The sequence below is a fragment of the Channa argus genome, chromosome 20 (genome assembly GCF_033026475.1).
Source record: "Channa argus isolate prfri chromosome 20, Channa argus male v1.0, whole genome shotgun sequence".
In the NCBI taxonomy this organism is placed as follows: domain Eukaryota; kingdom Metazoa; phylum Chordata; class Actinopteri; order Anabantiformes; family Channidae; genus Channa; species Channa argus.
In genome coordinates, this window is record NC_090216.1 from 7,065,272 (window position 1) to 7,090,000 (window position 24,729).

General features: G+C 42.9%; 2 protein-coding genes across 4 annotated transcripts in view; both read left to right on the forward strand.

Moving 5' to 3' along the window:
* The window catches only part of LOC137105649 (C-terminal-binding protein 2), a 90,062-nt gene that overhangs the window by 23,366 nt on the left and 41,967 nt on the right, over positions 1–24,729 (forward strand). For all 3 annotated transcript variants that reach the window (XM_067488141.1, XM_067488140.1, XM_067488137.1), the window contains exon 2: positions 14,996–15,202. In XM_067488141.1, coding sequence (XP_067344242.1) covers positions 15,145–15,202 — 58 coding nt within the window. In that variant the 5' untranslated portion in view covers positions 14,996–15,144. The remainder of the gene's footprint in view (positions 1–14,995; positions 15,203–24,729) is intronic.
* LOC137106060 (uncharacterized) lies at positions 22,046–24,161 on the forward strand. Its single transcript, XM_067489070.1, has one exon. The coding sequence runs from the start codon at positions 22,305–22,307 to the stop codon at positions 24,159–24,161; it is 1,857 nt and encodes a 618-aa protein (XP_067345171.1). The 5' UTR covers positions 22,046–22,304.

Sequence of the window (24,729 nt, forward strand, 5' to 3'; positions counted from 1 at the left end):
CGAGTTGTTAGTCGCCTATGAGATCATATCAATATTCAGATTGCTGGGTATTACACTTGTGCATTGGTTTATGACAACAACTGGCAGAGTTTCTTTCCATTCTGCTCTAGCAGTTTAAAAACATTTGCCATTGCACTCTCTTTTCTACTCTTTACTACTTTAGAAAAGCGACATGAAGAACAGTTAGTCGAGCTCCCTGGGCTCTCCATGTTGAATTTCAGCAGTAATTGAATCGAGGCTTTTTGTAGCCCACTCAAGATGGTGTGAGTGAATTGACTCAGGTAGTTTATAGGGTAATAAAGTCCCTCCACACCAACACCTGCCAGCTGAGCTCCGCTCTGACCAAAGCAGTCCATTTAATACCTCCCACTGTGCACCTGCAGCCCACCCGTAATGGTCAGCTCACAACTCAATCATACCATCATCACAGCCAGGAGATGGTATCTCACTCTTTCTCTTGGATGTTTCTGGAAGGTATGATCAGGGTAATTAAAATCTTGACTCAATTAGCCCTGTGTTGTTGACCTTGTTTGCAGGTTAGGATGCTGCATCTGAGCCCAAATGCAATTACGCCAGCCATTTTTCTCTTATCTGATCCCCTCATCTGCTTGCTTCAGCGGCTGGGGAGCGCTCGTTGTAGTAAATACTGAAAAGTGCTTTTCCTGGACTTCCTTTTTCCCTTCACAGCAGCTCACATCTTTTGTAAAAACAACTTCTGTTGCCACTGAAAGGGAAAGGCTGACGGGGTGAAGAGTAGGTGGACAAATGGATGCACCACTGATCGGATCTGAGGATTGTATTTGTTACATTACAGTCTGTGTTTACATAAAGCCGGTTTGGGCTTTGGTCACTCTGTAATTTGCAAATATGAAAAACATTGGGACAAAAATGTTAATTGCATCTCTGACAAAAATGTGAACCTTTTAAAACGCTATCATGGTATCCGAGCATGCCTCTTCATTTTGCAGCCAGCTTTTGATATTATTAAAGAATTGTGCATTAACGGGAGTCAGCAGTTTTCAGTGCTGCAATCTCATTACATTTACAGGGAAGGGATGGAGAGCAACAAAAAAAAAATTAATTGGAGGCATGCGATAGTTAGGACAGGAGCCTGGGCAAGGGCAGAATAAATCACAGTCAGTGTGACAGCTTTATGGCTCTGGAGAGGGAGAAGTGGTTAACTTTAATGTAAGGAGATAGAAATGTTGAGTTACTTTATTTTTCTCTCTACCTCCCCGTGCCACTCGCATGCACTCATCCCACCACACCCCCCTTCCTCACCCGAGACACGCAGCCCCTCACCCCTGAACTATTTGGACTTTGCCTTGATATATAGAGTTAATTCAACCCGCACTGCACAATAATTCATGCGTTTCAGGCATTTAATGTCGTGGAGACACAGCGCGGGGTGGAATTGTTAATTTTCTGCTCAGAGATTGCTGCCTCCCTCCCCGCACACACCTCTGTCCTGCCTGTCACCTACTCTACACACAGTCCCCACCCCCTACTCCTCCATCCACCTCACCCGCGTCCCTGCCCTCCTCTGTCGTATTGTATTTTTTTCCATTAGTTTGCTAGTTAATTTGCCTAAAAGAGTGTCCTCTCCCAGCAGTATTTCCTGCAGCATCAGGTTTAATCTTCTCTTTTAAAAAGGGGCGGAAAAAAACTCCACCAGCCAAAACTACACGATGCCTCATTTTTCACTGAACCCCTAAACTAGACTCTCTCGCCTCCTGGCCCTGTGGTCACATCCTGCCCTCACACCCAAGTTCACTAAGGGCATTCCCACAAGGCGCTGACCCTCAAAGCTCCCCACTGACTGAAGCCTTTTGCTTTTATAATTGGGGGAAACGCTGGCTAGTAAAGCAACTTTTTGTGGGGTAATGGGGCCATGCTCTCTGTGCACTTGATTTATTCTGGGCAGACCACTGTGTGTGGTGAGTGGGGGTGGTGTGTGTGTGTGTGTGTGTGTGTGTGTGTGTGTGTGTGTGTGTGTGTTCTGGAATTGTTATGTGCTCGTGGGAGCAGATGGATGGGGTCACACCTCAAAAGACATTATAAGCTCTGTTAGGATATTATGCTACATAGTTTACACAAAAGTGACTGGAATCAGCAGCTGCAACTAATGATTATTTACATGATGGTTTAATCTGTGAGTTATTTTCTGAATGATTGCTGCAGTCTGTAAATAGCAAAATATGCCCAGACAATTGCAGAGAAGTTCTGCATTCAGTGATATATTGATATAAAAGGCAGTTGATCATCTGAAATCACTAAATGTGTTGAATGAATTATGAATATGAATTATATGACCAAATAGTTAAGCAGAGCTGACATCATGAACAAAAACAGACAAATCGAAAACAAACTGTAGTTACAGACATTTAACAATTTTAATTAAGTCATCTGGAATCACAAGTGTAGCTGGAGCAAAAAGGTCTAATTAACCTCAGTCCTGCACAAAAACTTCTCTATGTTGCTAATTTGTAATTTGGTGTTGAGAGGACTGGCATCACTGTGCAACTTCCGTTGGAGCTGTTGTAGTGTTCAGTTTCTGCAGAGTTTCAGAGGCCTTGACTCAGACCAGCCAGCCAAAGATAAACAGTGAAAAGCATTTTCCCCCCTAGGCCTTGAACACAGTATAAAGTTGAAGCCGTCACCTTAACTCTAACATGGAAAGTATCTCGAGAAGAAGTTAGCAGAGAGAGGGAAAAAATTGCTCCTGTTTGTGGTCTGGCAGAGTTGCAGAGCACATTGTTTTCGTTTATTTATTTTATTTCGGTTGGCAAGGTAGAGGTGAGTTAAGTTTTCTTTTTTATTTTAGCAGTGGGAGGAAAAAAGGAGGTCACAATAGTTGGCAGTGCTGTGTGAGTGCGCTGATGCGAGTGGGAGGGCTTTGTATCAGGAGACATTTTGTGGCAGGCAGGAGAGAAACCTACTGCTGTGACAAGGGCTTTTCTCTGCTTTAAAAGGCGTGGTGACCCGCGTGACCCAGCAAGTTGAAATGGAGGCCACAACCGATTCTCGCGCGCTGATTGAAGGGAGAAAGTCTCTGACAGCAACTGTTTCATGATTGAGAGGGGGGGAAAGAGGGTAAAGCAGGTAAAAAAAAAAATTGTTTTGTTTTGTGTATGTGTGTAGTGTAGTGTCAGTCGCGACTGCTCAGACAACACAACTGACCTAAACCCTGGGGCGATGGGGTGTCTTCAGAGTGGATACAATCCCATGATTCATCTTTTTTCAAGCCATTTCCTCCCTCCTTGTGTAGGGAGTGAAGTACAGGCTGTCACACACATACACACATCTTTATGTCCCTGTATCTTTATGTTAAATGACCTCTCTACTGATATTGTAGTGCACCATTATTTGTGCATAATGCTGGAGACCTTACATTCATATTAATGTTGTCTTTTGATATTCAAATTGTTGATAACATGATGGTCTGATTGGTCTTTGAGAGAGGACTAAACTGTAACAGATGGCAGCTTGGAGAGCAAAGAGTGCAGAGTTGCAGAGCATGTTTGTGCTGAAAGTTGATTAACAGATTAATAAACAATTAATTATTCATCACTAATCAGGCAAAATTGTCAAGCGCTCAGTTCCAGCTTCTCAGATGTAGGAATTTGCTGTTTTTCTGTTTGAACTCAAAAAAGGCCATATGAATATGAGGACGTCAAGTTGGGCTCTTGGAACTTGTGATGAATTTTATTTGATTATTTTTGATTTGTTGATTAGTGCGAAAAAGATATTTGATAAATTGGCCGCTAATGAAAATCAACATTAGTTTCAGCTCTAGCGAATGTCAGTCATGTAGAAGGAGAAAGATAGAGAAGCTTCTGATGTACTGACAGGTGACGGATTAAAACAAAAAAATTTAAAGCTGAATAAATAAGTGGAGAACTATAATTAGTACAGACACCTCTGTATAGAAGTACTGCTAGATACAATCAGGACATCCTTTCATGCTCTGTTCTGTGTATCAAAATCCTAAGGAGGCCTGTTGACCTTAGATCAAGATGGCAAAAGATGAAAACATCTGAGTGACTTATGTGAACATGTTTGAACAGTGCTCTTTACTATCATCATTAAAACATCACATTAAATCATATCTTTTGGAGGCTTGGTGACTTGTAGAATGTGTGGCTAAGAGAAAAACCCTTACTTATTTGTCATCCATCTCTACATCTGACCCCATATCATTGAAAAAATGAATGTGTGCCTGACTATAGAGTGTAGCAGTATGTTGAACTGATGGTGTAAAAGGTGATTTAAATTTCACACAGATGCTCCCAATTTGTTTCCCCCAGGTTCAGAGAAATGCAGGGATGGCAACGAGATCACATTTGTTAGAGAAAATTACCACACTACAGCTACATGCTTGATGATCTCCCACGAAAAAAAAAAAAAAAATCTCAGTCTAGTTATAAAATACATAGGCTATTAACAGATTTCTTCCACTTCATCGCTGCGGAAGTGCACAGATGTGCTCCATCTTTGGAAGCAGAGGATGCATCCCTACTCTAATCAATCCAGGTGCAGGGCAGCGTTATCTGTGGAGCTGCCACCAGAGCCACGCTGCACAATAACTCAAGGAGGGCATTTGAGAAGTGTGTGAGTCTGATCCTGTGCCAGGGTGATGAATAGCTGTTTTTTTTTCTCCTTTGTTGCCCATCAGCAATTTTATTCTGCAGTTAATCCACCAGGCCACGCACACTTCCCCCACTGTAATTTTTTACCTTGCTGTGCGATTGTGTTTGTGTATTTGTGTGTGTGTGTGTGGTTAAGTATTGTGGTATCAATAGAAAGGCTGTCGCTACCATACTAACACAAACACATGCCCTGCTCTCTTGGCACTGATTTAAAGCTCTGTGTGTGTGTGTGTGTGTGTGTGTGTGTGTGTGTGTGTGCGTGTGTGACTGTGCATCAATAGGATTGACATCTTGTGAAAAGTTGCTGAGGAGTGGGAGCCATATATAACATGTCAACAGGCCCCAGTGGGGGGAGATGCTTGTTACCACTGGTGTGTCAGGTGTTAAAAGGATTGTCATGTTGTTGCAGATAATGCAGCTTAGCCACTTGATTTACTACACTGATGGAGGTGAGGCTTTTTCCCCACTGATGCTGCATCCACACTGAGCCAGTTAGATCTGAAAACACATGTTTTTTTCTCTGTTTTCCTTCTGCACACATTCAATTTTTTACATCCAGACAATAGCCTAAGTAGGGCTGGGTGATATTTAGGCGGGTGATTCACTCGAATTTTTGTTTATGAACGCTTGCGTTGAAAAAAACTACCGCCATGTCTGCTGTAAAAGAGTCTGAAATTTATGTTTACGAAAAAAAATTATTAAAAATTGTAAATTGTCTAGACACAAACTTTAAGGGTATATCGCCCTGTCCTAATCTCAGCTAATTTAAGATTAGATATTTTATTTAAACACTAATACCAGAACAGGTTTACAGGTTAACAGATTCAGGGGCAAAACCTCAGGATAAGATTTAGACAAAGATGGGGTAGTAGGAAAGTAGGGTTACAATGCTAAAGCACATGCATCTCCTGTCATTTGAACAAATGAACTGAACCCCTTTGAGTGTTTTGTTCCCCACCCACCTGCTCTGACCTTCTCCCCATGTAGACTTTGTCTGCCTTCGCTGATCTTTAACTTGCTTCTTCTGGATCTAGTGTCGGTAGTAAGTTTAAATGGATGCCATTAAACGTCCTTGTATTAAAATATCTCTCTACTACTATCTGGAAAAAAATGCCTCCACATGACGTCACTTGGAGGATCGAATGGGCTGATTTTCAAGGTTTTCTGGTGTTTAAGCATGGACACAGGACTTAAAAGGCTAGTGTAGCTGCAAGTTGTTATCACACAACCAAAATGTTCAGATTCAGCTGGCTTAACGTAGACACAGTCTGAGTGGCCACATTGTTGCCCAGGAAATAACCTGGGATGGTTTATTTGATCTGTTGCAGGAGATCGGTTAAGTTTGAACGTGCAAACAAACGACAAATGAACGTAAGTGGAGTGACCTAAAATCCTGTATGCAGCTTTACAACCCAACGACACCTTCCCACCTCTTCGTTCTCCTCCTCTTGCTCCTCAGACCAGCTGTGATTAGGGAGTTGACAGTCCTTGTGGTCATATTTTAATACAAGCCTGAGCACTTTGAGCCCCTCATCAGCCTCGCGCCTGCCACGTATCTTTATGGTGGAGGGCCTGGCGGTTCTCAAGAGAGCTGTTCTACATACGGCGGACAAGGAGCACAGCTTCGTGCAAAAGCCTGCTGAGACTCCACAGCATTTATCTCTCAGCTGCAAGGTTGGGCCAGGACTAATTGACTGAGCTGTCTGTTTATGTGCGCGCGAGTGTGTGTCAGTTTTGGTCCCTTGAAGCATTAGTAGAGCCTGAGATGATAGGATGTGGTAAAAAGAGAGAGAGGCCAACCTTGTGTTGTGAGCCCATCAGAGGGGGCTTGGATGAAAAGCTCTCCTGTAAAGTCAGTTATTGGCTCCAGCACTCCAAAACAGGGCCAGTTAAACTGTGCTCAGGGACAGACAGAACCACAAGCTGATGTTGCTTTTAAATGAAAATTCTGGTTTTGGCCTCTCTTTCTATGTGCAGTACACGTTCAGTTATGATGTTCTACTTGTAATCAGCATAAGCTACCGTAACAATGTATCCAGATGATCAAAACCACTTTGTTTGTAGCTGTAACCAAAGGCTAGCACACCAGAATTGTGGTAATAATCAGTCTTTGTGCAGCTAAACCGTGCGGCACAACTATGACATCACAGCGGGGCAAAGTTGGACCAGTTTGACAACTGAGATTTACGAAGAATGATTTAACCATTTGCCTTGTTTTTCATCTCCATTATTAGCCTGTGTTCCAAGACCTTAGCAATTAATTTGTTAACTACAGTGTTGTTATTACCAGCAGGCTTGATGGCCAAATCTACCAAAATTAGACAAAGTAGAATTATCTTTTAAGTGTTTCTGGCTGTGTAAATTCCTGTCCTTGTGTACTGCAGCACAGCCGCTTGTGCTCTTTCTGTGTTCCTCTCACCACTCTGCTCTGGACTTTGTCAACACATTGTTTGACTTGGCCTTCTCCCAATGTAAGCCCAAGTACAGCACGGAGCTGGCTGTCTCACCATCCACAGGGAGAGGTGTGTGTGTGTGTGTGTGTGTGTGTGTGTGTGTGTGTGTTTTACTGGGCACATTCTGAGGGGAGTGGAAGCACCTTATTCTCCTAGACCAGGAAGCTCTGAATCATGCTGGCTCTTCCTGGAAGGACCCATAGAGAGCCAGGCTGAGCCGGCTGGACTCAGGCAGGCTGTCTGAGCTGGAGCCTGGCCTCTCGCTGACACCAAGCTGGTGGCGAGCACAGTTCTTAGCTCACCCTCACAAGGCAGGCCACACCTTCCCTCTGCTCTGCAGGTTGGCACACCGCAGGCACTTTCCTGTACTGGGAAGTGTTTTCAGCTTTGGCTTTGGCTGTAGCTTGCACTGATAACCTCAGCCTGTGGAACTTTGAGAAACAGGATTTTATTGATCCGATGTAAATAGCACAAGGTGGGCTACAGCAGCTTAGAACCACTGCTCTGTTTGTGTATTTCAAGGCAACATTTTCATGACTGATGCTGCTAGTTCGAAATTTCTGCATTCAGTTCGGCATGCTTAGCATGCTAAATATAATTGTGTCGAGCTGTCACCTGCCTACGCTGTCACAGGCCTCGTTTAGTTCATGAAAATCACACTCTCCCCTGCCTGAGGTGCTGAAGAGCTGGGCATGTAAGATGATATTAATAGTAGAGCCCATTGGTTCTCCAGGGTGTCCACACCTTCCTGTTTTCTCTTTCTTTGTTTTGGCCCCGCGTTGACAGAGTTACCTCTGGAAGAACTCCAGAATTTGCAAGGGAAAATGGCCCCTATTGTTCAAACGGGGCTGTAGTGGAAAGCAAACAGAGGATTTTCTTTTTGAAGAAAATAACAAGGGAGTAATAAGGGATTGCGATATCAGTCGTATACTCAGCCTCGTCATTGAGACTTGTGTTTGTTATATTTAAGAGAAATTGAGAGGATAGATGGTTCTTTCTTTGAACAAAGCGTGCCTCTTTTTGTGAAAGTGTAAAATGTCAGTGAGAAATCTAACGTGGTTTTGAGGGGGTTTCTTAGAAAAGGCTTTCTGAGCTCTGGCTTTTGATAGGAATCAGCTGTTAGGGGGCTGAATATTACTGTGTGTTTTCCTGCTACACACTGTCAGATAACTTGAACAGTTGTCTCTTCTCAAAATTTTCCTGTCAAACTCCACTGGGAAATTAAGTCAGGAGAAGTAACTGCTGAAGTTGTCCAACTCTATCTTGAAGCAAGTGTTTCGTGTTTTTACAGTCTTGGCAAGGATTTCCACAGAACTCGCACTGAGACATTACATCGAAATTCGAAGAGGTTGCACCATCAGCTGCGAAGGATAAATACTCCAGACTCCAGAGCTGGAGTGCATCTGACAACTCATTGAACGATATCATCTAAAGCCCTGAATGAGATATAATTTGGCGGCTTACTAAAAATAACCCGTGAGATCATTTTAATTTCTTCTTAAAAACTGTTCATCCAATAACCATAGAAAACATGCTAAAAATAAAAAAAAAACTTAACCTTTCATCACTTAACACAATGAATCGTAGCATTTTTTTCTCAGGGAGATGCAACCTCGCCAAATATGTTTGGAGTTCATTCCATCTTATGATGGAATTCCATCTCTATGTTTGCCACATACGGAAAATATGGTTAGATTGGCTTTAAAAGATTGTAGCACAGTTTCTGGACTTATGGTTACATAATGCAGTTCAAACAGATCTAAATCAAAAGATGATTCCCATCTAATCTTACCTCATTTTAATCTTTAGGGAGTCACATTTCTGAGTCATTTTCTTTTTATGTTATGTTAAAAAAGCACAGCAGCTGGTGGAGATTTTTCATAATAATCACTAGACAAATATTCAAATTAACTCAGAAACTAAAAAGTGCCTACCTGTGCCAAGCCTCTACATTTTTTTTGTGATCTGTGTCTGGGTCTGCATCAAAACAAACACTGCGATAAGCAATTGTAGGATACATGTGCCAGATACATTTAGAGCTTCATTCAAGTAAGTGCAATGGCTTATGAGCAAAAAAAAAAAAACCTATATTCGATTAGATTATTGTATTTCCGTTGGGCGGTTTTTGGCCAAATCTTGCACAGATTTCATTCAAATCTTTGACATTTTTGGACTAATATTGCTAAGTGAAAAACAAACTCAATGGGCCCAACGAGACGCTGATGTAATTACCATAAATCAACAGAATAGTATTTAAATCTGTGCTGCTGTTATTTGAATAGCATGTTTGTACTGTGTGCTGACATTTGTGGTTAAAAGCTGTGAGTCAAAGCCTAAAAAAGATGAAACATTTAGTGTAGTAAATACTAAATTCAGTAAAGGCTACAGTTTGCTGCTGGATGTGTTTATGTACAGTATTCTTGGTGCATAGAGTATTATTGTACATTGTGTGTATAGATTGATAGATACATAATATTAATGTATATGAATGGCAATAGACTTCCCTCTGCCTTTTGTGTATTACAATATTTAGCTAGAAACCTCCCGTATGATATCATCAGGAGGACTTGTTTAGTTCAGGTGACCTGATTATTTGAAAGAGTTGTGCCGGAAAACCACATGATATTATCACAACAATAAAAATATTTTAACAAATACAAATCAGAAGGGAGATTAATACAACTTGTATACATGTACTCCCTGAACTAGAACCATAGGAAACAAGTTTGAATGTCTCATCAGCACCATAAACAGTTGTGAAAAATGTCTCCGGAGGTTGAACATTCAAGTGAGAAAAACATACAGGCCTGGTCATGGTATGAGTGCGAGTGTGGATTTTCAGATTTACCTATCACTCATATGTTTTATTGAGAGAATCTAGACCTGCACTGAACCAGTCCCCCTTCAGTATTGGGAGTTGCTGTTGGAGATCTAATCTAAATTTCACTACCTGCACGGTGATGTGTTCGAGCAGGAGTCTCCCCTTCAGCAGTGAGCCCAAGGCTTCACTAGCACGTCTTCACATCCTTAGAAAGCAGAGTCTTTGTGGAGCAGACCCCAAGGCTTAATGTCAGCAAATTAATTATGGATTCACCCAATTAGTTCACAAACTACACAGTGTTTGAGGGAAAATGATCATTCCCCCAAATGACTTGTCTCTAAAGTCTTTGCCCCAGTGCGGTCTGTGTGTGTGTGTGTGTGTGTGTGTGTGTGTGTGTGTGTGTGTGTGTGTGTGTGTGTGTGTGTGTGGGTGCAAGTTTGTGTGTGCGTGCACGCTTGTCTGCATGTGTGAAGCGACACAGCGGGCACGTAGCCTGACCTTTTTAATTATTCAATCTGTCAAACCCATCCACAGACGATCTTTTAGCCGTGCTCTGTCTCCACGTTGGCTTTTCAACAATCTCTCTCTCCTGTCTAAACAAATATCCATCTGTCTTAAACAAAAGGAAACAGATTCTCTCCTCTGTTCTTAACGCTCTTCAAAATCAGATCTGTGTCAACACATGAAGTGATACAGTAACTCTAATGACTCTTTTGACTGTGCAAGATTGCCTCCGATCAGTAGCCTCCCCCCAGCTGTCTTATTAAAGTAAGTAATCACTGCTTTCTAATGAGAGTCTGTCAGGGGCGGTGCTCGTATCTGTTTACCAAACCAAATGATCTTCTTATTTTGGCAAAGTCAATTAATCACACCAGAGACAATTCTTAGTGTTTGTCTCTCAATAGGAAGATGGATTGCAACAACAACAGTGTCACCATTACATTTCATTGCATTATAAGAAGTTGCTGCCACAAATTCATTCAGTTTGACTTTTGAGTTTTCATGTCTTCACCTCACGGTCAAAATGCACCACATTCCACGGGAAGCATGAATCTACCATCAGTGTAAAACTAGAGTCTATGTGCCTGATTTTAACGGGTTTTTTTGTTGCTGACCTCATCTTTATGCTAAGCTAACTATCTCCTGGTTCCCAGCTTTGTAACGGACACATTAGATAAGACGCTGTGACTGAGTGTGTAGAAATGTATAAATCTCCATTTGCGATTAATAGATTAGCCGTTTGCTGTTGGCAATTTTTTTAGTCAATTTTGTGCCAATAATTGTTCCAGCATCGACTGAAACCACTCCTTTTGTGTGCATTTGTGTCCCTATTATGTTGGGTAGAAATGCCCCGCTGACTGACTGCCCCTACCCCCACCTTTGTGGACAGTACTCGGACAGTAATCTCTGTGTGTTGCTGACACTGAGGAGAGTGTGTGGACTGTGATCGTGCTCACAGCGGAGTCGTCCTTGGCTGTCACAGATACGGTTTCCTACATTCAATGTCTCAGCTTCTTGCGCTTTAATGTTTCTCTTTCAATGAGTTTGGCCCCACAGGCAGGAAGTTTTATCGATCATCTGACTCATAAGACCCCTTAAATATAAAGTTTCATGTATGTGACCTTTGTGCTTGGATTGAGAGTGTAAAATCCCTACCTAAACACCCTGTTGGGCCTTACTGGCTGCGCTGCTGGCTTTGTTTCAGGTTTTCTTTTGCACTGTGGGGAAATGGTGCCCAGCTTCATCTGTTTTTATAAAAGCATGGAGGTCATACTTGACTGTATTTTAGAAATTCATGCAGAGAGGTTTTTTTTTTTTTTTTTTTTTTTTTTTTTTAGTTTTGGGATGTCTCTGGTACTGGTGCAGCAGAAAATGAATGCAGCAGAAAGAGGGAAAGGGGGATAAGAACTAGGGAATGTTTGGCCTCTGTGTTTCTAGTTAGCCTCTGTGAGCTCTCTTTTTCTCCACTTCCTTTCCTCTTTGTCACTGTCACTCTTTATGTTGCACACACATATATGCACACATACACAACAACACACACACACACGCAAGTAGACAGCCCTGGAAGCAGGCTCTGTGATTGATGACTGTGTGAGAGACCTCAGAGGCGGCAGCACTACGAAGAGATGGACAGATGAAAAGGAAGGAGGAGGGATGCAGAGGAGAACTGAAATAAATCAAGTAACAGGGTGAGGCCTTCCAGCAGGCCGTTAACATACTGGAGCCATACTGCTGCCTTGTTGGAAAGACAAGACGTGGATGTGACCCGTTCTGTGTGGTTTCCTCACATCAAAATCTATCCTGACTGACTGCAGCAAAGACCATAGGCACAGATAGTATTTCATATCAAAAGGCATTTCAAGTTTAATTTTTATTTTTTTATATATATATATATATATATATATATATATATATATATATATATATATATATATATATATATATATATATATATATATATATATATATATATATATATATATATATATATATATCAGAAAACCGACCAGATAGATATATCTATATATATATATATATATAGATAGATAGAGAGAGAGAGAGAGAGAGAGAGAGAGAGAGAGAGAGAGAGACACACACAATTTAGATTTTTTTTACTATGTGGTTCTCACTAGAGGTCTAACAAACACGTCGGATGTGTTTTTCCTTTTCATAAGACTACTTTGGAGCTTTTCACATCACAAACCGTGTGAATGGGGGAAAAAATGTGATAGTATGGGGTTTAATTAGACTGTTATTTTCAGATTTAGTCAGACTTTGGGTGAACTTGATTTAAAGCTGAGAAGGCATCGCTCTGTGCAGTGATCTCTTCTTTCACTCAGGAACTCCACCCAGCTACTTTCTGTGGCTCCAGCTGTTCATCATGTTTGCACTGTTGTAAAAAAACAATTAGAAAACTGGTTACTCATTTACCTGACAAGTAAGTTGGTATTCTGAAGAAGAAAACTACGTGGGGAAATCAGGTGTATCAGTTACAGTAACTAATAGACTATTCAGTAAGTGTTGCATGCGTAAAATTGTGCATCGACAATGCTAACAATTCACAGCAACTCCTTGTGGTACAATTTGAAGTTTAAGTAAAGTAATTTGCCGCCTCATAACATATTTTGGCTCGACACTAGTTAATTATCTTGATCGCTTACTCTGTTGCTAATGTCAAATAATGCACAAAACAGTTTCAACAACTCAGGCGTTTGATGTCAGGAGTTTTTCATCAGATGCTGCATTTTAGAAGCTCATGCTTCTAAAAGGCTTCTTCTTTGTTCTGACGTGCAAAAAAAAAGGTTGTAGCAGACTGTAGTGTCTGACAATATAAACTTTGACGGACCGTCGAATACGAGCACGTCTCTGTGTTTAAATGCTTGTCTGTACGTGGTGTTGTTGAAAAGCATTATGGAAAACATATAAACTCATTAACCACAGAGAAAAAGCAGGTTAGCAGAAAAAGTTTCTCTGCATAAGTCATCACTACCTGCCAGTGTGATGGTTTCTCTATGGCTCCATAGATGTGGACATGTTGTGGAAAAATCCAGTTTACAATCAACCACACCAGCCCCGAACTCAGACTGGACCAGCCGGTTCTGTCTAATTAAACTGAGGACAAGGCAGACTCATGTGCACATAGCACTCTGCCTCGCAGATAAGGATTTCACTGAACTTTTTACCTTCTCGTCATCTAAATTCTGACTACAAAGGACTTAAAAGTAATGACTTTGCCCTTATGTTTTCTGGCAAGAATAGATGTTTTTGTGGTCTCAGCACTTTTCTGAGAGGAGAGGCGCCTCTGGCTCTGGTTCTGAATGAGCGCAATGTGGCATCTGAGTTTTCAGTGCAACATTTAATCCCTGTTGTCTTGCAATAATTTTAAACTAATTCACTAAGATGCTGATCCTGGCTGTGCTCTTTATGTTCTGCCAGTGAAGAAATGCGTAGTCGTCTGTTTTCCATTGCCTGCAAGTCTGGCAGTGTTACTGAACCAAAGGCTTTGTGGAGTAACATATCCAACCAGCTCTTTCTAAACTTTTCTCAAACTGATAATGAAAGCATGATTACAGTTGCCAGGACACATTCTTTTAATGTCAGATTTACTGGGGTGCAGAGCTGGAGTTTTTCTTCTCTGCATTAGAAATGTATTTATGAAGTTGGAAAGGTCTGAGTTCAGAATGACTGTTGTGATAGTGGGAATGCACACACTGTGTTGGATAGATGTGAAAGTGAGATGGTGTGCTCTGCACTGCTCAGCGTAGATGTTAACCACCCTCTATTGGCCTGAATGTGTCATTACACATCAGGCTGTCAACCTACAGGTACACCAGCTCCAAAGCTTTGTGTTGTCAGGTGATAAATCTCCCCTCACAAGTCCCATCAACATCTTTCACAATGATCTGACAAAAGATCAGCTTTGGTTAAATGAATAAGTGTTTCTCTCCCTGCCCTTTTTTTTTTTTTAATTTAAATACTTTTTTTTAATGGCTTTGATTCCCCAAAAACAAATATAATAAAGGATTAAAGTCGATTGCTATTTGTCTGAGTGGAGATGCGTCAAATGTCATCACGATCGATAGGGAATGTGACAGCTGACAAGTTAGATGCAGATGCAGATGAGTTTCTGTCAGAGAAAGAAAAGACTTCAGATAGGAGAAAAGTGGAGCTTTAAAAGCTTGGAAGCTTTGTCACTTTTTATACCAAATGGGGCACTATGTCACCTACAGAATCTGAGAAAGTGTGTGTGTGTGTGTGTGTGTGTGTGTGTGTGTGTGTGTGTGTGTGTGTGTGTGTGTGTGTGTGTGTGTGTGTGTGTGTGTGTGTGTGTGTGTGTGTGTGTGTGTGTGTGTGTGATTCACTGATTTTTCTGTATATCAATCGCCTGCAGCTTCCCAGGCTCTTTGTGAGCAAGAAACTGAGTGACTTTGTAGTCAAGGACTCTTTAATGCCTTCCCCTGTCACTGCGCTTTTTGTGTGCTTGTACATCAATAAAGTGTTTATATACAGTGTGCGCACACGTCCGTGTTGTGTTTAACCAAATTTTTCTGTGTTTGTGCCTTTTCTCGCAGGTGTATGTGCCCAGGCGGTATGCCCCGGGGAATAGTGCTGACAGTGCACTAGGAGTCTGAACCTTGTCAGTATTTGTGGCTGAGGAGGAGAGGTACCCTGCTGAGCCTATCCGAGCCTTGCAGTCCTGTGCCGTGTTGCGTTTGACGCCATGTCCCTGACTGACAAACACAAAGTTAAGAGGCAGCGGCTGGACCGGATATGCGAAGGTAAATGTTACTTGTGCATGTCGTACATTCCTACGGCGCCACTTTTGCATAATTCCAATTATGTTTTTCCGCGCCTAGAGGTAGGGCTGCAGAGTTGATCACCTCACATTTACAGTCATAACTTTGGATTTCATAGTTAATTAAACCTGATCTGGGCGTGATATTGATGTTTGTTTTCAGAGCGCCGATCAAATGAAGCTCTCACACTGGTCGGTTTTCTGATAAACTGTGGGATTTTTTTTCATTTTCTTACTGGTGCAGTGTGCAAACACCTCTTCTGTCCCCCAAAGATTTGGAGTTATGCTAAACAAGCAAAATCATTTTGATTGCATCGAAGTCATAATTTAGTAAGTATTGATTTAGTAATTTGCATGAGTAAATAAATCGATATATTTGGTTAAAACTGGGCTCATTTGCCTCTCAGAGCTACACTGCACCTTGCACACCAACCCTGTTTTTATTAGCCCAACCCTAAGACCTGTCAGGGATCAATACGTATCGATTGCTGTCATTTTCTCCTGCCATACAGCATGGGCCTGATACTATAGTAACCAGTGTATAATTGTTGACGTCAGCAGCAAGCAGTCATCTGGTGGATGTAAATGAGATTACTGCTTTACTCTGGCAGCTCTGTGAGCCACTGTTTGTTTGTGTAGGAGTGTCTGTTATGTGACTTTGGTTGTGGTGAATCTCTGAACATCTGAACTTGAGTTAGGTCACCACAGGGACTGAAGAGTTTCCGTCTTGTGACAACTGTTAGGAAGTTTGAACCAGGCTTTAGGTTAGGGATTAGGGTGGTGTTGTAATGAAGGGCCTCAATGCAGAATAGGAGCCCCCTGCTGTGCACATAACTACAAAGTAGACCCTGGCAACAAGAAATATGAGTCTTTGTGTGGGTGTATAAACTGTGTCTGAAGCTTTTGTGGATGTGAATTTTTAAACCCACTTGCTTGACTTTGCCTGCCGTGTGTTTGCGCATGTGTGTGCCTTTGTGTGTCCTGAGGTAAAATCATCTCCTCTCTGCCGTCTGGGTCCCCGAGAGGCTTGTTAAGCTGCTGGGCCCTCCTGGAGCCAGCGCAGGGAGAGGCAGACATGACTGCAGTGCTGGAAAATGAAGCTAGACGCACCATTACCCCCAGTGCCAGCATATTTGTTTTGCAACATGATGTAAGCACCTCAGTGTTGTGCGCATGAAATGAAGGACATATGCCGTGCTTCCTGTAAAAGCCCATACTTACTGTAGGCCCAGAAACGCACTCATGGTTTTGATCCCTGATGCTGTTGGATTTTAAGCTCAAGCAGTAGATTGTGGAATATTGAAATGCATTAGTGTAGCAAAAGAATGTGGCAAAATTGTGCATATGGTCCACTTTCTTGCTGAGATTGTGATGAAATGATGAGAAACGGCAAGCTGTGTCCAAATGTGACAAAACCAACCTTCAAGCACGTCTAAAGCTCAGGGACATTTCTTGACCAGAACCTGTTGCCATGCAACAACCAGATACTTTGGGAAGGTACTGGTCCCAGACAAGAAATAGTATAATCAAAAACAATTAACTGTAATTTTATTTTCACTTTATTTGTATAGGCATTGCCTACTATAACTCTAAGACATACTTCCAAATAAGGTAAACCAATGAAAATTACTTATTAATCTGAGCAGCAGAATTTGTGGAACTATAAAATAATGAGAGCAGGCCACTGAATTTTCATAACACAATATTGAATTACGGCCAAGCCCTAAAGGTGAATCCTAAAATCAGCCGTATTTCATATCACAGGTGGATTGCTCGTTGGTGGAAATCCTTCCTGATTAGAGTTTCGGTCCACATCCAGCTGTTGCATTTGTATGAATCAGACAGCTGAGGTAGTTAGTCATTCTTCTGGGAACAACAGTTAGTCTGCTCTGCTGACCATGAGCTCAGTGCCCATAGGAGATGCACAGAGAGACGGTAACAGGTGTTGCTGTGATGCATGGAGAGCTGCTTCATGGTGAGCATACCTGTCGATGTTCCATTTCACACACACACACACACACACACACACACACACACACACACACACACACACACCTAAAAACTCTCCAGATGGCCATCATACAAGATCAGTGAATCAGTCCTCTGGTGACCATTGTGAGGGCGTTTTAAAAAAAATAAAAAACAGCTTGTGATTTGTGATTTGTCTGTGAGCCAATGACCAGGCAAAGTTGTCCCACTGATTGCATGTTGCGTTGTGATAAGGCTGCCATTGCGATTGTCTCTGTGCAAAGAGAAAAGCTCTGCTTTTAGTTTCACACGCAGGTAAAAAAAAGAAGAAAATCCTCACAGGGCCTATTTGGCTACTGTCGGAAGTAACTCATCTTAATCCAGGTTCACACTTCAACCAGAACCACAGTTGGCAAACAGATACAGACCAGATGAAGCCGTGATTTGTGCTGTCGCTCCTCAGTCTCTTTGAAGCGGAAATCTGGAGCATTCTCTTTCGAAAACGTCTGCTGAGACCACTCTCTCTCTGCACTGTCCAACAGAGCCTTTGCTTTTTTAGTCATTGTTTTTCCTGACACTAAAAAAAACAAACAACTTTGACCAAGACTGTTTCTATGCAAGGTGTACATTAGTTTTATTTATTTATTTATTTATTTATTGACACCTTTTGTCCATATTGTTCTCTCTGGCTATTTTACATTGGCCTTTATGGCAGTGGGATATGAATTGCAGTATCTAAGGAAACCCGTTAGCTAGATGACAAGGCTGATTAAGCCATGAAAGTCCTTGATATGTATTTAGCATAATTTGGCCTGTCTGCAAATAAGGAAGCAGGGAACTGGTTGCAACAGTTTTTATCAAAAGCTGCTAGTTAGCTCAATCAAAGCAGCGGCTGGGAAGCATCAGCTTTAATTCAGTGTTATAAGGAATAGAGAGGAGCTTTCTCTCTCTCTCCCTCCCTCACTCTTCCTCCTGTTCTGTCTCTCTCTCTCTCTCTCTCTCTGTCTCTCAGGGGTGAAGAGATTCATTTCTGTCATCTGAAGAGATGAGGAGTGATCTGCCATGGTCCATGTTTCTCCCAGCCTCAGGTCCTTTTCATGTTCTCAGCTTAATTTGATCTGAACCAATGTTTATCATTCTGCAGCAACTGGGCTGCGTGGCTGGGAGGGAGGACAGTTCTGCTCCTGATCTGTTTCTTTCTTTCTCTCTGTGCTATAGTTGTTGTTGTGCTTGTAGACTGCAATACTGTTTCCCCTCTGGGTTAGATTAGAGCTGCTCTAATCTAGTCAGATAATGTTTTAGTCAGCATCTGCATTTCCTTCATGTGCTGTTACACGATGACACTTTGTGGTCGCATAATTACGAATATAATTTATCCATATTAGTTGATAAACAAAACACCAGAGTGCTTTAGTAAACAATTGTTCTTTGTAGTGTTTATTGTAGTTGCTTGTGTAAACCTTTTCACTAAAAACTCAGGAAATCAGAGGAGTGCACATTTTAAACTGCATTTTATAGAGAAAATATTAGAAACTTATATGGTATGATCAAATGTTAAATGAAGAGTTGTTAGATTAAAAGGAGATCATGCAATAGTGTGCATGTTTTTGGATAATAAAAAGCGCTATTGGACACTGTGACCTTTTTGTAAACCATGCATTTTCATTTGTAGTGCTCACATATGGTCCTCTACGTCCTATAACCACAGCTTAGTTTACCATACAGCATTATAAAGGTGAGCGCTTGTTTAACTAGACGCCGTAATTTTTTTTTTTCCATCAGTGACATGGAGGCAAATCACATTTTCTCCTCTCTCCTTTCTCCTTTCTCTTGCTCTCCTTCCCTCCCTTTTCTCTCACTCAGCTGCACACTTCTTGTCTCTCCAAAAAGCAAGCGGGCTGTCGTCTCTCCCTTCTGTCTGCCCCATCTGTGATGCAGTATGGGCCGCTGGCTTGATAATGATAGGCAGGCGGAGCGCAGGGCCGTGCATGAGGCAAAAAAAAAAGGGAACAAACTAACGCGTTAAAATGGAAGACAAAACTCTAATCAGTTCCCTCACTAGGTCTACCAGATGTTTTTGCCCTGCTTATAAAAGGTTTGCAGTAGCGGCTCTCGCTCTGCCCTGCGTCCCTCCCACTCATGGAAATGTGCGAGATGTTTTGTCATAAACCACAGGGATGGGAAGTGGTAAAGAGGTGGTGGACAGGGTCTTGATAACCCAGCAGATGTAACCCTTCAAAAAGCCATTGGGCCAGAATTGACGGCATGTGTTTTTCTTTCTTTGTCACCCCCCCCTTCCTCTCGGTACTTGTGCTACAGCGAGAAAATGCCCAGAGGCCTGTTAAAACTTTAATATACTGTACAATCACAGTAATTGAGTAGAATTTTCAAGTTCTTCCAGTCATGGTTTTAATTTATGAAGCCCCCATGAAAGTTTAATGGATCAGCAGTTGTAGAGTCGTAGCTATCTAAATCATTCTGCAGCTATCTCTGCCTGCGCTGCCTGCCAAGTCCTGCCGTTAGCGTCCTGTGCCCTAGAAAGATGGCCAGATTGCTCCAAAGGCACGACTGTTGCTGGACGTCTGTTCAACACATTGTACCTAGAGGTCTTTTATTGAGCCGCACGATTGGCTGTGAGCTAGCAAGCAGAGTGTTGGCATCAATTGTGATGCCGCTCACCAAATATCCACCGTGTAAGTTTGGGGCTTCGATTCTTCTGTTGTATTATTCATGCTTGCAAGTACAGGGCCCCCGTTCGTTGATGAGAGTAATATAGCATGCTCACTTAATTATGGAGCAGCTCTCATGAGAGGCATATCAGAGGATGTAGACAAGATGAATATGAACCCCAGCTTCTCTCGCTTATGAATCGTGGGAAATACAGCAATTTGCATGGCAGGAGATATGATATGCCACATCCCTGTTTCAGTTTTAGCAACACTAGTCTGACCATACTTGAGATGTTTATTATTGTTATTAATATTTTGTCAGGAAGCGGGAATCTGAGTGACACACGGCCCTGGAAGGGGCTTATTAAAAGAGGTTATTGTTGGCGATCGCCGTAGAGAGATACAACACAGTGATTAATGGTGTGTTTTACAGCTGACAAAAAAGCACAGGGAGACTCAGACCTGGGAGGACAGCGCTGAGAAATCACTGCAAGGAAATTGCTAGGTATGCTTTATGTCTAATGAAAGAAACCATCCCTCAGATGTGCATCATCCTGGACTGTTCGAGGCCATAGGGAAAATTAAACCGTTCCGATTTCCTCTTGTTTTGACCTACTTGTTCAATGTGAATGTTCCATAATGAAACAATCTGTTCTTTTGTTTTTGACATTATATCATGATTGCATCACTTAAGCTCTGAAATGAAAACAAGCTGTTTATAGCGTTTCCTTCAGTGACTTGACAGGTAGTGGGACACCATAAAGAGACACTGTACTATAGCAGTCTCTTGTCACATTGTAACCGTAATAAATTTAGCCCGTCTCAGTCATGCTGTCTCTGTGCCTCAGCTTCAGAGGCATCCAGATGATGTCCCTGGAGACTTGCTGCAAAAACTCTTCCTTTAAACCCCTGTTGCCTATTTCAAGCAGAAATACAGCACAGAATGAGAACAGTCTTGTGGCCATCCAGTTGTCACAGTCCAGTGCAGTCCAATCATATCTCCTTCCTGTCCTCGTTCTATCCCACACTGTCAGTCGCAGTGAAGCTGGCATCCTCCTGTCTTATCAGCTTTTTCCCATCACACACTTATCAAAGCTCCCTTTCTTCTCCCTCTGTCGCTGTTTTTTGTTTACATTGCTCTTGTCATGGCAAGCAAACACTGCCAGTTATCTCTCTGATGGCAACGTCTCAGATAAGCCACATCTGCTCCCTTGTACATCTGGTGTATGTGGTATTGGAATCAGAATGCAAGCTGTGGAAGCTGTGGCTGGTAAAAGTGCCGTTAACGTAGATTCATGCTGTAAATTTGGATTTTCTGAAGCAGGTAGAGGTTGGCCATTTATTTTAGATTTGTTCTGCAGCTCCTGAGTCAGACTGATTTGGAATTATATACAAATGCACTCCATTGTATCATTGTAAACTGCATGTCTTAGTCATTTGGGCATTGTTGCTTGCATTTAGCTGTAGGTGCATTTGTATGTGTGTATTCATGTGTGTGAATCTGTAGTTGTGCGGTATAAAAGGCTGCGCATTCTTGCTGCTTTATGTGCAGCATTCTCTCACCTCCTTCTAGTACCCACTGGATTCAATCTGACCCTTAGTTTTTTCTTTTTTCTTGGCCCCGCTCTCGGGTACAGCCCCTCCCCCCTCACTCCAGGCACTCAGTAAGGCAAACATGTCAGTCCCTGTGGAAAGATCTATTCATGCCCAGAGGGATACCGACTGCAGGCCAACGTAGAGGTTAGCGGTAACCATAAACACCGTAAACACTGTAGCTTTACACTCCCTGAACACATCCAAAGGCCCTAATCAGTTTGCTGGCTCTGTACACTATCTGGTTCAAGTGATGTCACAGAGGGCAGTGGATTTAAGCAGGTTTTAGTTTGATGCTAATCTCCTTGTGGCGAACGTTGTGGACAAGAGGTCTGTCCCTGCCAATGGCGTGGATCAACCCCACTGGATTAGTGCGTCTTGTCCCCTCCTCCATTCTGTTAGCATTGTCTGCATGTGTTTTTACCCCAATTTCTTTATACTTGGCTGTAGTTTGGAGTGTAAGCATGATGCCTAGCACAGGCATGATCCCTGCTGAGTAGAGCCTCACTCTGAAGGTGTGTGTTTTTTTTTTTTCTGTGCGTTTGTGTGTGTGTGTGTGTGTGTGTGTGCACATTTTTGTCTCTGTCATGTTGTGTGTCTGTCCTTGTTGATTTCTAATGTTTCCAGGGCTGAATTATTTAGATGGCCTGCCAGCAGGGAGTTACATGATAGCACAGACTTTAGAGTGTGGAGAGGGTGGCTACAACCGCAGATCAGGTAAAAGGGGTCCATGCTTCACCTTGTCTCCTCGCCACCCCTCCCTTTTGATTGTGGGCGAGTGTAACTGGAGAGTTGAAACACAACACCAGGCTTTATTTTCCGCTTTTATAGCTGTCTGCTTTTTTGTCTTCACTGATGCCTAACTCAAGTGAGCAGTCGCATTTTGGTGGCTCTTTGGGCCAGTGTGCTCATCCTGAGTGGTCTGAAGGAAGGAACGATAGAGCTGCCAGTCGATGTCACTACTGTGGCACCATTACGGGGCACACAGATTCTCTGGCACTGGCTGGTGGAGATAGCGGAGTGTGGTTTCACCATCGCCTAGATCCTGGTGAGAAACAGGACTCTGTCCTCCAACTCTCCCAGTACAGGCAGATTCAGCAGGACCAGCATGGGTGGCAGCAGATACTGAGGAAGAATTCTGTGCCTGATTTGAGCAGCAGCCTCTACCCCAGTCAAGCGATGTCAGGCCGGACCTCTGCGCCTCCTCAGGAATATTACTTGGCTGACGCTACCATATCTGGTCAGCAACCTGAACACTCTGGGTTTTATAGAGAGAACCCACACCTGCTCACCAGATCAGCCACACATTATGGGCCCAGCTCTGTGATGGTAAGGACTGCCTGGGATCAAGGACAGGCAAAGGCCACACCTTCTGTGCTGGCCTCTGCTTCAACACCTAACGGTGCACCTTTTCCTCCACCTCATCCTCCCCCGCCTCCTCCCCCATCTGTTGTTGAGCTGAGCCGTTTGTACCGGGAAACTTTAGCGTCTAAGATGATCCCAGACATCCAGCGTATTGGTGGCAGCTCTCCCGCTCCTGCAGTCTACGGGGTTCAGCCCCCTCTCCCTATTTACACTGCTGAGCCACCATCTCTCTCTACTCACCGAGCTTATAACAATATTAACAGCTTATCCCTGGACCCCAGCCAGCTACCTGCTGCCAATTCAGTGGTGGACGCAGTTTCTCAGGGAATGGACGGAGTTCTCCCTCGGTCTTATGGAGCTGTGGCCTCTCAGAGGCTGCCTTATGACCCAAACTATGATCCTGGGTCACCTGTGATGGCCGCTACAGCTGGAATGGCTTCCAACCTGCCTCCTTATCATCCTAGTGCTGCAGACCCCAAGAAAATGGTCGACCCTGCTTTCTTGTCTTTTCTGCGAGCTGAAGGCTTGGCTGAGAGCACTATCACTCTCCTGCTGCAGCATGGCTTTGATTCAACTGCCACACTGGGGATGATGGAGGACCATGATGTTCGCTCTGTGGCCCCTAACTTGGCCCAGGCTCGTGTTCTTTCCCGTGTGGTCCTTGGGTGCAAGACAGGTGGGACAGCAACACGTACCCGATCCAACAGCTTCAGTCATCGTAGTGACCTCTATATGCAGCCTCAGGGTTTGACCATGGACCCCAGCCTGATGCAACAACCTCCCACAACCATCCAGACCATGTCCCCCAGGATGGGAGAGTTTCTTGGTAGAAGACCCAGCAGTGCACCTTCCCAACACCTTCTGGAGACAACCACCTACCCAGGAGCCCGTCCACAGGCAACTGGAATTTTTCCAGACAACACTGGGGGATATAGCAGTGGTGTAACTCAAGGAAGACCCTTCTCCATGTACAATGCCCACACTGGTCTTGCCATGTCTGCTCTTGGACAGCAGTCTGCACCAGCTCCAGGCACCCCTGGAGCAACTGCACCCAAGACCTTTTCTGGCTCATATTCTCCCATGGAACTGATGAAAAGACCCAGCAACCTCCCCCCAGCCTCACCAGTGGCAGGGCTAAGTCCACTTCACAGCCCCCAACTTCTCCGGAAAGGGATCGGTGGTGCTCCTGAGAGTTCCATTGTTCCCATAACTTCCACCTCTAATCTACAGGTGCAAAACCTTAACACCACCAAAATGGTAGGACGTCGCACTGGGCCACCTGTCATAGTGTCAACAGTGACCTCCACATCTGACACAAGTAATCCCAAACCTCAGTTTTCTCAATAATTCCTTCAAACTCTCTCTCCTATATCCTCTGTCCTTGTTGCGGATTTATATTTTTGTCTGTATGCATTGGCGATAATTTAGTCTTTTCTGATTTTGTGTCTCCATAGGTTAGATGAATAGTGTAATTTAATTCTGTCAACGACAGATGCATCTTTGGAATGCTACAAAAAAATCAGGCTGACAGTCATTTTTAATGGATGAGCAGTATGTAGGATGCATCTGACAAGTTAAGCAGCTTTGCTCTGAGAGGTCTTTTTTTTTTTTTTTTTTTTTTTTTTTTTTTTTTTTTTTTAATAATGCAACTATTTATACACGTATTGCAACAGAGTTGTGTCATTTGCCAGAGGGGATCCTGTCTCATCACTAAGTTGAAACATTTCTTCCGAGCAGAACTCTACTTATTGAGGTCAATAGTTTTTGGTCTTTTATTTTTGCTCAGCTTATTGGTCCAAATAATTCTGAAGCAATAGTGTGCATTTGAAGCACCACCTTGTTTGCTAAAGGCTTTATTTTTTTTCACTTGTTGTTCAGCTCTAACTACAGTAAAGTTTAAAAAGCTGTTCTCTTA

Excerpts from the sequence above, each read along its gene's own strand:
- LOC137106060 (XM_067489070.1), top strand. The coding sequence starts at position 22,305 with ATGCCTAACTCAAGTGAGCAGTCGCATTTTGGTGGCTCTTTGGGCCAG.